Genomic DNA, 15,334 nt, shown 5'->3' on the forward strand with positions numbered 1-15,334 from the left:
GGAGGAAACAGTCCCTGTTGTGAGCTCTTCATGTGGTGCCTGGGTCTGAGATGGGCCAGAAAAGCCAGTGTTTGCCAGCTGAAGCTATATCCTCACAAGGAAAACCAGCTGCTGTTGATCTGCAATGCCTCCAATGCCTGAGGTTGTCTGCCATCCCAAAAGACCATGGAGCTACTTCCCTCCCTCATGACCTGAAATGGGACAGCCATTGGGGTGGTGGAAGCAGAGAAGAAAGACACAGTCGTGGCAGTCCACAACCTGCCCCTGATCTCCAGCCTCACTTGAGCCCAAGTGTAAACTCCAGGATTTATTTTAATCCTGCAGGTCTTGATCCAAACACCCTCTGCCCACAGTATGTGCTGCTCACAAATCAGCAGGGTGTGCTCCTGCAATGCCCTTGGAGCACTCGCCTTTGCTGGGCTCTGCAGAATCCCCCACTGCCCGACCTGCCAGGGCAGCAGTCTCAGCAGGGACAAGCAGGGAGCAGCCTGCCTGCATTTTGCACTCTCAGACATGGGGCCCCACCACGGCTCAGCAGCTCTCCCTGCTTTTATAAAAGTGCTCTGCAGAGCTCACAGAGAGCAGACTGGGTAACACACACCACAACTTTCCAAATGGTTTTGTAAAGATCCAGGAGCAGGTATGAAAATGCAGCTTCAGCTTGAATCAGCTCAGGCTTATCCTTAGTTTAGTAATGGGGCTTTTTTTCTTTAAGTATGCCCAGGACAAAGACAGGTTTGGGAGCAAACAGACATAGCTTAAGTACAGCTTGCAGACTTTTAACACATTGAGCTTAGACTGAGACATGCAAAACTGGGTCTTGCCAAATACCCACGTAATGGTGTGCAAAAACACAACTGCCCCAAAGTACGGGAGATTTTTGGTTCCCCCCAGTTTACCTCAATGACTGCAGCATCTGCACAAGGGGGTTTCCCGATGTCAAAGGCTTCTTTCAGTGCTTTCCCTACTTCCTTCTAAATGATAAAAGAAAATTTAAAAATACAGTTAAGAAACAGTGGCATCCATAATGAGTTAGGTTTCCCAGTCTTTCATTATCCATTTGGACTAGATTAATTTCTACCTCCATTTTTTTTTTTGGCTGTCTCATTTAACCCAAAGCCTGGCTATTTTCCAGCTGACCTAATAACATCATTCTGTTTTGTTCTATATTGTTTGTTTGAGTTTAAATGATATGCAGCTTTCTTTCATCCCAGTGTCAGCTTGGGTTATCTACAGTCTTCCCTAGTTAGCTTAGCTCAAATGAAGGCACCCACACAGCAAAACAGTGCTTAGACACATCTTCATGCTGCCAGCTACTGTAGCTGAGATTTTCCACCCTTCCTCTCTCCAACCAGCACCCACAGAAGCCAGCCAGCATTAATTAAAACCATTCTCTTGCTTGAGCCAGGGACTTGTGAGTGCAAAGAGGAGCTGGGTTCATGTTTAGAGCTACTGGCATGGTGAGATGGGCCCCATGAGGCCCCATGATGGGAAATTTCCCAAGACTTGGCTGGCTTATGCTAGTTTGAATGGCTGTAAAAACAAAACTAGCACTGCAGAGAAAGGGCTTGTTGCTTAAAACATGATCTGACCTTTATAGAAGTTTTAAACTCAAAAGTCTGGCTTGCTTATTTATTTTCATTTCTGAATCTTCCTCCAAGGGATGTAAAGTCTGATCTCCCATTTTGGTCTTTGTTCTTTTCTGGCTGATGAATTAGGAAATTTGTGGCTGCCAGCTGAAGAATTTCATCAAAAGTATATTCAAAACAACTGTTCTCCCATATTCACTGAAAAGTGTTAATCAAAGACAAATAAGCGATTGTAAACAACCCAGAAAAATTTCCTTCCTCACAAGAGCCATCACCTGACTGTGAGCAAATGTGTGAGCACTGTGTGCTGAGATAGCACATCCCAGCTGAGCTGCACAAACACTTCAAGCCTGCCCCCCACAAAGCGACAAAGCATGGCTTAGTGAGGAACTGGAAGGCAATGAATAACTTGTTGAGGACAGCACTTAGTTGTTTTGGATCAGATTATGTGTCTGAATTAGAAACAGCTTGCTTGACTGTAGCTCTTGTAGTGATACCATGTCAGACACCAAAGCTCCAGTGTGGAAAGGACCAAAACTTCTGCTGTAATAAACAGGCCCAGTTTACTTCTTGTTTCTTCCTGTCTGACCAAAATGTTGCAAGGCTTCAGATCTGTGGATGGTCAGTACACCTGTGCTGACTGCAGAACACAAACCTCTTCTTTTGTCCAAACTTCTTTTGTCCATTTGAAAAAATAGAGGGATGATAGGGAGAAGACACAGACCCAAGTAATCTTTTCAGGTCAATGCAAATGGGTATGAGAATGGGCCTTGTCATCACGATGGAAGGTCTGCCTTGCACTCTTGTCAAATTCCCCATTACAGCAAGGACAGAGGTGGCAGACTGGCCACCCAATCAGTAGCATCAGCGTTTTCTCTTCACCAACTTTGTAATCTCAAAGGCACAAAGCTCCCTTGACCCAGATGTGTCCAGACTGAGGGGTATACTGCCTGCATGCAAAGCTTACTAAGTTCCCCACATCAGAGTTATGAAGTGGTTTTGAACCTCATGTAGCACCTGGGCTCTTACACCTTAAGATATGCTCACAATTCTCACCACTCATTTCTGTTTGATGTGCTTTTAGTTTACACAGATATCAGGCTGCCACCCTCAATTGTAAGCCATAAGCAGAGCAGACCATGGCTTATTCTGGTCAGGATCTTCTCATTCTGAAAAATTTAGTCATCCATTGTAGTGTCAAAACACACACCATGTGATTTAGTCACAATAATATATGACAATTGTCAAGAGGGAGCAGAAGGATATTTGCTCAATAACAACTTCCTGTATATTAGCATAATGAAGGGCTTAATTAATCTAGAAGCAGAAATAGAGGGATAAAGCAGGTTTCATAAGCTGTGCCACTGACCTGAAGAGACATCCATAATTTTTCCATATGGAGTCAGCTTATGTCCACTTAAGCTCATTAGCGTGAATCTGGAGCTGTTCCCAAGCTGGCCAGGTTTGAAGCGAGCTGGGGCAATGCTGTGCTACCCTGTCCAGCACTTCCAGCTCTGTTCTTTCTGTACAGGTCAGCACCACATAGAGCTGTGATGCTTCAGGATCCAAGGTGCCATGAAAACTCAGGGCAGCATGGCACAAAAGCTCATAATCACTGCCAGATTAAGGTGAGCCTGCTCAGCACATGGTGTATCAGGAAAACAGAAAGCCCATGGTTAAGCAAAAGCATTCTTCAGCTATTACATTAGAGGGAACTAAAAAAAATTCAATTTCCCATCACTCTTAGTCAGCATCTTTGAGGGTTTGTCAATGACTCAGTCACTTGCTCTAGGATAACATCAGTGGCACTACCCTGAGTTAAGTCACTTCCTTCATTGAAACAAATGCTGAAAAAAGAAACTTAAGAACACACGGTCTTCCCCAGTGTAATGATTCAAAACAGCCCATAAAAGATACTTAAACACTGAAACCAGTAGGCTTTAAACATATTGTCACCAGCTGGCACTTCTACTCCCATGTTTGTGACTACCTTCATGCTCTCTTTCAGGAAATACTTCTTGAGGAAAATCCCTGCAATTTAGATTACTTTCCCTGGGATGATTCAGCAGTTTGCCATGGAATTTCCCCTCCTCTTCTCCCCAGGGGCTGGTGGAAATGGAAAGCAAGAGAGCCGAGTGTGGTGACTCCTTTCAGCTTTAGCTGCATAAAAGAGGCCCCGCTGAGGTTTCCAAATAACGTGGTTTCCTCTGGAACTCCCTGTAGCTACAGCACATCTTCCTTGCTTCATTTGTATTCCACATGTCCAACAGAATTTTTCAAAGGGGGAGCTTTGCTGAGAAAAGTAAGAGATGCTGCAGCTGCAGGGCTGGGGTCACCTGTGGGATCACAAGGCAGGATTCTCTGTGGAGGACTGCTGGGTGGGCACCAGCTGCACATTTTCTTGTGCTGAGCTCTGAAAATAATCCTTGCTCTAACATCAGCAGTATCAGTCCAACAGGCTGGAGAGGACTGTGAGGGGTCCACACAGAGACAAACTTGCTGCCTCAGTATCCTGAACAGCTGAGGCAAAGGGGCTGTAAAAAAACCCCAACTGTTGCACACTATGGGATCATTAACAGATGGAGAGAAGACAAACAGCATTTTGAAATGCCCTTCAATAAGGAAGTGGATTTCACCCACAGTCTCCCTTTCCTCCAGATAAATGGGCTTCTGAGCAGAGCAGATTGCAGCTCTCTGAATATACAGCAGTGGGATGAAGACACATTTGCAGATGTCCCAGCCTTTCCTTGCTAAGGAGAAAGGACTCAGCCCTTGGACAGGGCTGCTTCCCTTTGGCAGCAAAAATCATGGATCTTCCCATCTGGGCTCTGCAATGAAACTCAGTCAAGATGGAGATCTTGGGACTCGCACATACCTGAGCAGAGCTGGCTATTTAACGAGGGCACCCCTTAATTTAAAACCATGGAAATAAAACCAGGTTGGGGTAAAACTCCCAAGTTCTTACCCGTGCAATTGCAAGTAACTTTTCCTCAGTCTTCAAAAGAATCCACACGAGGCACTGTGCACCAAGGGAAAGGCTGTGCTGGGGGATGTGCCCGGGTCTCACACATGCCTGGCTGCCACTGTGTACAGAAACAAGAGCTCAGCCAGAGGGGCAGCTTCCCGCGGGTCCACAGCATTGCTGGCCTGGCACCACAGCCTCACACCAAGCAAACAGGGAGCCCTGCAAGGACCCAGCGGTGCTTGCCATGCTCAGACAGCCACAGCCCAGCAGATGATCTTTACAATGGCCTTTTGCCAGCTTTTCTTTTGTGCTGTTTCTTTTCCTTCTTCCTACACTTGCTGCCCAAGTTAAGGTTTTTGCTTGTTGCTCCCCTCTCCCCTTCCCTCACTGCTGCTGCTCAATTCCTTCTTAAGCTTGGGGAGAGTCTCCTGAGCACACTTACAGGAATGCACAATTTTGCAAGTGTCACATATTCTTTCTGAGTGGAATAAGAAGCAGCTATATACCAAGACAACTGCATTTATCCATGAGCTTTCATAAAGGTTGTAACTGTAATTAGAGAGGAAAAATCAAGTGCTGAAGTATGGCATCTCTGCTCTTCTAATTTCCACTTTTTTCACTACCATCTGACTAATACAGTCACTGGTCTTACTTGTTTGTTTTTTACCTTCAAAGAATTCTGCATTTATATAATACATTTTTTCCTATATTTGACTTTTCTTAATATAATTAAATTACATAATTTCTCTCCTCCAATTTTATTAATGCTTTCAGCATTTCATCAATCCCTTACTCCATGGTTTTACCATTTCAAAAGGAGCAGTAAAAGGGATGCCTCCTGACCTCATCTGCCATGTGCCCAATGATGGCCAGTGTGTACCTACCACACTGCTTCACTCCTTCAGGAGCTGGCTGGGGGAAGAGTCCACCTGATGAACAGCTAATGAACTAATCAAGGGTTTATAAGTGTAATTAATACATGGAACAGAGAAGCTGTAGGCTTGGATGAAAGCAATAAAATAATCCAAAAAGTCTGAGAACTATTAGGGCAGAAGTAGATTGGAGTTGCCAAGTAGCAATTAAATCATAGACACAGAGAATCAAATGTCTCATCTACCATAAAAAAAGAAATCACAAGAAAGTTCCACGCTTTGATGACACCCATAGGTTTTGAATTCACATTGGTTGGGTCACAGGGTCCCAGATGTGCTGCTCTTCAGAGAGAAAGCCATATCTGTTTCCCCAAATTTGGGCAGGAATTTAATGATCTGTTACATATTTTTCCTCTGATCCGAACACTAATGAAGAAAATACAGAAGCAGCTGGGAAAACTACAGGTCAGATAAAGCAGTGGAAGAACCAAGGGCAGAACAAGAGAAATCCATAGAGCACCATGCTGACATAAAGGCCAGGGAAAATTACTCTGGGGTAATTGGAGTATTACGGACCTTGTTTAAAAAGGCTTGATGCAAGGAAAGCTTGATGCGAGGAAAGAAATTGGTCAATAAAGCAGAAAACTGTTCATGTTCAACATGAGTCCATCAGAAAAATACCTCCCACCTCAGGTAAACCCTGAATCTGGTATTAGGGATTTAGAAAGAGGCAGTACTGCAATGAAAACAAGGCTCTGGTTCTGAGAGCACAAAAGATAAAAGAGGCAGTGGGCAAACCTAGACTCAGCAAGAATCCTGATCATCACTATGCTGTCAGGAAGCAGGGACTATTCTCAGAAACAAAAAATAGAGATACAGAAAAAATGTAGGGGAAAGGTCCCTCAAACATACCTTTTGTACATTTTAATGCTCCATTCATAAATTAGAAGAATTTGGCTGAAGCTGAAAGAGTTACTGTCAGTAAGTGTGGCAAGGTGAGAACACAGAGAGGCATGACAGCAGCGGGCATAGGTGACGAGCAATCCTGCTTCCTTGAAGACATCACTTCTGTGCTCCAGGCTGGGGAGAAATGTTGTTTCCAGATGGCTCAGGTGCTGTTTTAGTGCAGTCTCATCTATGTTAGAGGAACCAAACAGGGGAATCTGGGCAATCATGTACTGCATTAGCTTTTCCTCCAGATCTTTTCTCCAGAAGTTTGGGCTCCAGGTGGAACCAGACTCCGTCTCTAGGCTGTTGCCAAGCCGCTCTGCTTCCTTCTGCTTCTCCCACTTCAGTGATTCCCCCACTGACTGCAGTGGCTCCAGGAGCATCCTATCACTTCCACGGAATGCTTCTCCCACTACAGTCCACATTCGCTCAGCCAGCAGCACATAAAGTGATTCAGACTTTCCCATACCATCATTTCCAGAATGCTCCAGATTATGAATTTGATCACAAGCTTCCAAAAACTTTCCTTGCTCAATGAATCTGCAGATGGTTTCCTCTGCAACAGAATAAGAACACAACTTGCTGTTTGTTCATTTGTCTATAGGATCATCACTTTAATATCCAAGTTATGAAGTATCTAGTTTATATGTATTACAAAATTCCTCAAGATCTACTCAAGATCAGCCCACATAAGGTCTAGCACAAGCATCTCTCAGTTTCCTCAGGACCAGCAAGTTTTCTTTTTCATTTCTAAATTTCTTTCATCCTTCCTCCTCCAGGATAACCAAGCCTTCAGATTAGTCTGCAGCTTTCTGTCATCATTCCAGAGACCACCTCATGTGAGCAATGAAGGTTCATTAATTACAATCTTTCCTTAACAAATGTACCCTCTGCCCAGAAGAAAAGCATTCAAGAAAGGACATCTTCTGAACAAGCCAACAGCTGCAAGTCAAGCCTGGAAGGAATTCTCTGCCTCCTCTACAGAAATCCTGGCAGGACCAAAGTGCTGCAAGCTCCGTTCGGAGGAAGATTTTCAATGCTGCTTGTTTCCAATGTATCTTACCTAGCACATCCAGCCAACCAACAGGAGTTAAATGTACTCTCACAACAGATACACAGAGCTGCAGGGCTTTTTCCCATGTGTTTTATAGATTACAAGGTTGAGCAATGAAGGGTTAAGGTTTGTCCAAAGGTATCTGGAGCAGAGCCCAGCGGACAAATCAAACTTGATGAGAATGCAGGGAAAGTTAAGTAAAGCCAGAAGCAGTGGGACTTAAATAATTCAGGATACAACTTTGGATCTAAGTGAAGAATGAAAGGAGTATGAACTTCCACTATGTTTTTCTAAATCCTTCTTACCTTTTCTCTATGAAAACATCTCATATGTGAAGTAAGAATTAAATCAAACAGGACTGGAATGAGGAACATGACACAAAATGGAAAAGGGCTGATGAAAGGATAAAGGATTTTCAACAAAGCTGAACAGGAGAAGTCTACAAGCTGCACCCATCCTGCCTCAATACCTGCATGGGAAATGTTTAATTGGCACAACCAGGCTGTGTGCAACCCACCTCCCCCTCCCCATCTGTGGAGGAACAGCACAGTCACACGGGTGGGGTGTCAGTCACACGTACATCATCTTTCTCACAAGACACATCATGAGTCTTTGCAGAGATAAAAATAAGAACAGTAAAGAGAAACATTTGTGAGGCAAATAAAAAGTGAAATACAGAACTGTCCAGAGTAGCAAGTGTAGGGTTCAGAAGGTACAAGAATTCAGGTGAAGGATGGGGAGGAGAGTGGAAAGCTCCTAAATCAGAAGCTAACAAAAAACAAGAGCCTGAGGGATGGGAGGGGCAAAGACTATCCAGGCCTGGACCCAGAGATAACTTCAAGGTTACCTGCAGGCGTCCCTCTCTTCACTCCTTTCCTACCGGTTGGCCTCTTCAGCAAATTCCCTGCCACAGCTTCAGCACCAGCCTTCTCCACTGTCTCCTTCCCACCAACCACAGTCTTCAGCAATTTGCCTGCCAAGGTTTTCAATTTCCCTTTCCTCTTTGCCTCCTTCTTCTTTCTCTCCTCATGTGTGGCCTTGGGCAGTATACTTGCATTTTCCCCAGTCATTTTCTCCCTCTTGTTGCCTTCTCCCACAAAGGCTTCCCAGGAATGCTTTGTCTTCCTCATGATCCAAGCAGATTCAGGTGCTTTCTGTCCAACTGGGAATACTATCAGAATAAAACATGAGAAACACTTCTATGCAAAAAAAATCTTAGTGTTTATCTCCCAGAGAAGTTCTTTCTTCTTCTGATTTTTTTTTTCTGTGCAGCTACAGACATCAGCTGCCTTTGAAAAAGTCTAACCTTGTTCCTGTCTGTGCCAAGTGAGGACACTTTTATAGGCTTCCAGCCCTCTTATGTAATCCTTCCCTCTTCTGGGTAAATAATGTCAAAAACCTCATACATAATCTAACCACAACCACTGGGGGAAAGCCAGGAAGATTTTGGGCATTTTCTAAATGATTAAAATATCCCTGCACTGCCTATTATTTTGATGACAGTCCTATCAGTTTAAGGGAGTTGATTAGTAACAATTTCTATGAAGCCCATAACATTTTCCACCCACCCTGCATGCTCAGGCTACACCTGAGTTTTTCTTTGGCAGGGAAATCACATCTGGGTTTGGAGCCAAAGTTTACCTCACCTCCCAGCAAGCCTAGTGCTAGCCACCAGGGACATAAAGGCCCAGAGAATGGGTGTTGGTTTTCATGTTTTAATAACATCACCCAGAGGAGATAAGAGCGATCCCAACCTTCTAGAATGTGCAATATTCCAGCAACTATGTACTCTATTATGTATTATTTTAAATTTATGTACACACACATGGAAATAAATGGCATAATGTTGCAGCAATCCACCATACATATGTGTGTGTCCGTACACATATGTGCACACATGGATCAGTTCACCAGCCAATATCCAGTGGTGAAGAAAAAGGAGGTATATGTCTGTGGGCTTGCTTGTCTTGGGCTGCTAAAGGTTCTGACCATAAACCACAGAAAGAATTCCTCCACAGAAAGTATTCTTTAAATCCAGGAGCTTGCATTTAAAATAGATTTTTTTCTTAAATCCCTACACTGCTGTGAGAACTTGGAGAGGAGTTGAAATGCTGTCCGTACCATGCCCTTCTTGCAAAAGAATTAAAAACTGGGTTTAATTCTCCATTCCATTATTATAAAGATAAATCAAAAATGTGACAATTTTCATCTGCTGAGGACAGTTTGTATTAATCATTGCAAGCTGTACTGATTCAAAACCATACACTATGCAACAATGATTTTGGGAGTATGAATTTAAGGGGAGATTTTTCCACACATCATCTAGACAGTTTCAAATATGTTAATTCATATTTCTGGGTTTAATACCTGCAGTTTCTTCCAAGATTTTCTACAGTTTCATGATAGTAAAATTCCACTTATTTCCTACTTGGAAACCAAGTGAATGTTATGTAGTTCTGGCTCTTTTGTAGGTGCTTAATTCCACCAGCATGTTATCACAAAGCCGTTTGATTCATTAGTAACAATAGGGAGGAGGAAATAAACACATTTCATTTGGAAAGAGAAACAGAAATTCCAGCAGCGGTCACACATTTGAGCTGCTGCCATTAGGAAATACTGAGCTTGCAAAACACAGTGTTTTCCCAGCTTGTGAATAAAGTTGAAAATTGAGAGGCTTTATACACATTCCATTTTGACCTTAATTATTGATCAGCTGAAGTTAAAATGTTTCATTTGGAATGTTACAGCTTCACAGTATATGAATACAAGATGCAGTAAGAGGGTCAGTACTGAGAGAAGCATTCCAGGCTTGCTGAAACCCTTCATAAATATTTTCCCATGAAAATTCCAACACAATATGTTTATGTTTCACTTCATCAGCGTTTTTCCAACAAGCCTGTCTCTAACAAAAACCATTTCTCTGTGGAAGAAAATTAGGTGTCAAAGTGCCAGTCCTGAAGGCAAGACTCCCTGCAGTACACAGATTTTGTACACACTTATAATTGCAGATCATGCCCTGAACTGTGGCAGCATGATGTGTGGGAATTGCTGTGTTTTCCCAGAAAGCTTATTTCAAGGGAATACAATACAAGCCTGTGGAAAGCGGGGAGTGAAGGCAGAGATGGACTGACATCCTGAGGCTAGGACCAGCTCTTACTCCATGGACTACTTGACCCACTCAATCAAGGGAATGTCAGACACTCCCCAAGATGAGAGTGCCCTCAGGGCACAGTCCACCCCAGCACTGCAGCACCAACAGCCCACATGGCTCCTCTGTCCTACCTTCTCCTTGCTCCCAAACCAGGGCAACCAGAGGCAGAACAGGCCATGGCCTCTGGCAGCAGGCAGCCAGGAGCACCCTGCAAAGGAACAGCAGGATGGGGATGTCACTCTGACCAAGGGTGCTGAGCCCAGCAGCAGCAGGAAGTGATGCCCCAGCAATCCATTGTCACCCACTCTGCACCCCCTGCCCACAATTGCTTTGGGTTGAAGGATGCTGTCTCTGAGGGGAGTGCACTCTTGCAGGAGAGGACATGCCACAAAGGAGCAGCCCAGAGGCCACCAACAGCCTGCTTTTCTGGGGCTGCATGCCTTAACAGCACCTGCATAGTGTACAGGCCTCTCCCCTCTGTCTCCAATGCTATGTCACTGCTCAGGCTAAAATTCTGCAATTAAAACATGGGGATAATTTGAGTCACTAGGAACATAATGTACCACAGTGTTCTCATGGATGATGTTATGCTGAGACAGGCAAAGCTCACAGGGCAAAGCTCACCTTTACATGAAAGTGTTGAGACCAAACTAGAATAGAGGTTTTTCACTAAGAGTTTAAATCATGCAAAGGGGATTGTTTGCTGTCCAAAACCATTTTTTTGGGCAAAGGAACTGGGGTACAGCCATGTTTTATCTGCTCCTTCCATGGGCTCCTGGGGTGCTCATTCAAGGGGAGCCATTCCAAGGAAAGAAGGGCAATAGGAAACCACAAGGACACAGGACCAAGAACAAGGACAGTTCTGCTTCTGAACAAAGTCCTTTGTCAGCTGTATCAAATTACTTTCTTCTTCCTCCAAAGCCACTTCTTGGAAACCAGCCCTCTCCTTCTTCCTGGTGTTTCAATGCCTCTATTTATCCACAGTGGGATGTTCTCTAGCAGGGTCATTCTCTCTGCCATGACCCTTGCTATGCTTACTGTGAAAGAGAAGCAATTTGTCTCTTAGGAACATCCCCAGCATTCAGGACTTTCCCTCACTTCCTGGAGCTCCTGGAAAAGTCCACAGCCTCCCCACATCACTGAGACTCTGTCTTCCTATCTCGGAAAAACTGTAACTCCTTTGTCTTCGTGATTTTCCATTAAACAATTAATATCTTGGATAAGTTTTTATATGGTTACTTTGTAGACTTGACTCTTTATCTTGCTATTTCCCAATTCTGCCTATATTGATAAAATCTCTTCATAACAAGTGGATTGTGTGCCTGACTTGAACAATAGCTGTTTGGTCTTGATGCTAATCAGATGAAGTCAGACTATTAGCACTACAAATTAAATGACTTTGCAAGAGTCCAATTACATTAATATTCCAATTCCAGCAACACAGTGATGCCCCTGCTTGCTTTGCAGGGACATTACATGAACACAGTCAGGCATAGACAATGGAAACTTTGTGTTCAGTAACATCTGTTATATGAAATACACTTGGTCCTAACAGGCAGGCAGATTGCAGTATCTGGAGAGAGAGGTTTTTCACCTCCTTCTTTTGTTTCCAGAACATGCTGGTGCTTTCCACCACTTTGAACCAAAGGCATGAAACATGGCAGAAAAGAAAATTAAATATGCAGAGTATGGCACAGAAAGATGTTGGCTTCCTAGGATATAAATCCATGCAAAACCACTCTGTGAAGCTATGCTCCTCCACCCACATAGAGTACCTTTGATTTCATCAGCAAAGAAGAGCAAGTCTCTATTCCAAACAAGGTAGGTTTGAGAGAGACAAAACAAACAAACCAACAAAGAAACAAAACAAAAGCACCTTCTCCTCACATTTGACATTGCAGCTGGTATTGCCATCACAGTCGTATGCAAGAGGTGACTTTGTGTATTGTGCACAGTCAGATGTTTATCATCCTGTGGAAAGCATATATTAATTCTTATTTCCTAAGGAAAAAAAGACAATACAGCCAGAGGTTGAGTGTATCTCTGTGTTTATGTGATCCCCTGCCCTAATGCACAAGAGTGGATTTTAAGTCAGTTTTAACTAATTTTAAAGCCAGTTTTAACCAAACTGACAGAAGGTGTCTCACACAAAGCAGTGCATCCTTACACACTTCATAAACATACATGTCTGAGGAGAGGATAGATCTTCACTGCCCCTGAAGAGAACACAGCATGAACTCAGCCTTTATTTCACACCAGAGACTGCTGCCCAGCAGTTCAGTGTGAAGGTACACAAACACGGTTTCCTTGCCCCTGGTGCTCACCAAATCCCCTGTACTCTCCAGATAACCTGTGTGTGTGCAAGAGCAAATAAAGCAGCACAAATATTTAATACAGGCACCCTCTCCTACAGCAACAGATGAAACAAAGCTGCTTTCCTACAGTGACTCCCAGCCTCAGGCTGAGACCTCTTACTGCCTTAGATCTGTGCTACCCTGAACATGCCACATTTGGGAGCAATAGGGAAAGAAAAAAGCTTCTTCCTTTCTATTGATGAGTGTGTTTGCTTGAGCTTTTCTCTGCTCAGCCACTGATTTTTATCCCATTTTGAAAGAGTTAATCTAAGACTTCTGTCCTTCTCTGGATTTGTCTGAAACTGGAGGAATTTGGTTTATGAGGAGAGGACAGGCAGATGGATTGACAGCAGCACTGCATGGTCCCAGCATTTTCAGCAACTACACTAAAGTTCTAAGGACAAGGTCCCCAAACATTGGATACTGCTCCTTCCCCTGCCCTGAACACTGAAACAAAGCACTGGATGTGATATAAAATTTTGCACTGCCTCCATTTTCCCTCTGATTGTGAGGACCCCATTTTCAACTGACCTCAATTTTCACTTAATTAGTAACCTACTTTGCTGTTCCTTTAGAATATTTTTAGCTAATTCCTGGGGATTTTGCCTAATTCTGTTTGTTCTTTTCAGAATGAAACAAGCATTGCTTTAAGGAAGATGCTTCCTCTTTTGACAAAAATGGCAATGGTAGTAGTAATAATAAATTAAACACACAACCCCCAAAATTTTAAGGATTAACTGTGGAGAGTTAAGCAGTAGGAGTGTTTGAAATGGCCATAAAAATCCTTGCATTGAGAATTTCTTAATCCATATAGTAAGAGAAGACTGAAACAATACTTTTTGGAGTAGCAGCTTAGTCTTCAGTGAAGTTTTCTGCCATGTAAAACAGCATAGCACTGCAAGCTGCCAGTTTGGTCATGTCAAAGAGCAGTCATCCAACAGCCTGGTTTCTAATCTTATGAGTTATCTGAAGTTATCCAAGGAAGGTTTTCCAGCTTTGCCAGAGGAAATCTACAACTTGAAAGCTGCTTGGTTGTCCTAGGAATAGAAAGGGCTTAAAAAAATAATCACGGATATTGTTTTCTAGCTTGGTGAAGAATGCATTACCTCAACCACTACCATGTCTTATTTCCAGATGATCCATTATTTTATCCAGAGGGGTATTTTTGGGAAAGTTTGCATTATGAATATTCTATCTACATTTGGACAGATGAGCCTAACATTTTGAGTCTCTTCATTTGCCTTAGATCGACAGGATTCCTCTGTGCATTTTTACATCAATTCTTTCCAGCAGTAAAAACTTTAAGTTCAACTTCAGAGGAAACTTCCTGCACACTTCTGTACACAGCCCTACACAGAGCACATATGCAGAGATTTGGGACTGAAAATACACATGACATCATTTACATGCTTTTTCTGCTGCCACAGGAGGCCAGTGATTGAGTAAATTCCAGTCTTCAGTGTTTCACCCCCAGTGCACTTACATGGCTCCACAGGCATATCTGCCAGACACCATCTGGAGGCTAAAAATCATAACTACAGATAAGCTGCCAAGACACCCTGAGACTTCTGACAGGAGCCAGGCACATTTCAATATTAACAAAATATCAAAACTCAACTGTTGTTTCTCCCCTCAACATTCACTGCAAGTGTCTGGCTACAAACTAAGGCATAAATGCCCCATGCACTTGCACTTCCAAAGGAGCTATTGGATGGGGTATATTGATATATTAATATATTTAAATAAATATATATTATTATATACATTTAGATATTAATATGTAATGTAGTAATATATTAATATATTTATTAGTATGGGATGGCGTATACCCTCATCCTTGTGGCTGAACATGTTGTTTGGGAGAGGAGGTAGAAGAAAAGAGATCAGCTTTTGTATAGACACTTAATCTTCAAAAATGCTCAGCACCAAGTGCCTCCTGTTGTCACTTCTGGACAACCTGAGCAAGAACTCCATTCCCAACCCACAGTGAGCAGCAACCTGGCTTAGCCACTAGCCCTGGTAAAGCTCAGGATATCCAAAATCAGGATACCAAATCACACTGTTAAAAGGTCCACCTTGAAAGGTTTTTGCAATCTGAGCACTGGAACTTGCTAGCTAGTGAGGGACTTGCTACAGTAAGAGGCACCCAAAAGGGTCCTAGGAGAGAGCCCATCATCCTCTGAAACTACTTCAGAAAAATACCCTGGGGAGGAATTCTTCATGAGCATAAAAAGAAGCATTAAATTTTTATTAGCATCAGTTCAGGCTGAATAAAGCAGGCTTCCCAAAGACTTGGTGATAAAACATTTACACTACATCACTGGGTTTTCTTCCAAAAGCAGAAAAGCATTTGGAGAAATGTCACTTAGAAAATTCAGCACTATTTCATGATGTGGAAGCT

The 15,334-nt window shown here is 43.1% G+C and overlaps 1 protein-coding gene across 7 annotated transcripts in view; it reads right to left on the reverse strand.

Moving 5' to 3' along the window:
- The window catches only part of LOC134045723 (uncharacterized), a 41,209-nt gene that overhangs the window by 15,560 nt on the left and 10,315 nt on the right, over positions 1–15,334 (reverse strand). For 4 of the 7 annotated variants that reach the window (XM_062495659.1, XM_062495660.1, XM_062495658.1 and 1 more), the window contains 3 exons: positions 6,339–6,930; positions 4,555–4,672; positions 900–974 (listed from right to left, as the gene is read on the reverse strand). In XM_062495659.1, coding sequence (XP_062351643.1) covers positions 900–974; positions 4,555–4,672; positions 6,339–6,930 — 785 coding nt within the window. Of the gene's footprint in view, positions 1–899; positions 975–4,554; positions 4,673–6,338; positions 6,931–8,275; positions 8,600–15,334 lie in introns of all 7 variants that reach the window. The other 3 variants (XM_062495655.1, XM_062495654.1, XM_062495656.1) reach the window with 2 other exon arrangements.

This window comes from Cinclus cinclus, chromosome 6, assembly GCF_963662255.1.
Source record: "Cinclus cinclus chromosome 6, bCinCin1.1, whole genome shotgun sequence".
NCBI classification, from domain to species: domain Eukaryota; kingdom Metazoa; phylum Chordata; class Aves; order Passeriformes; family Cinclidae; genus Cinclus; species Cinclus cinclus.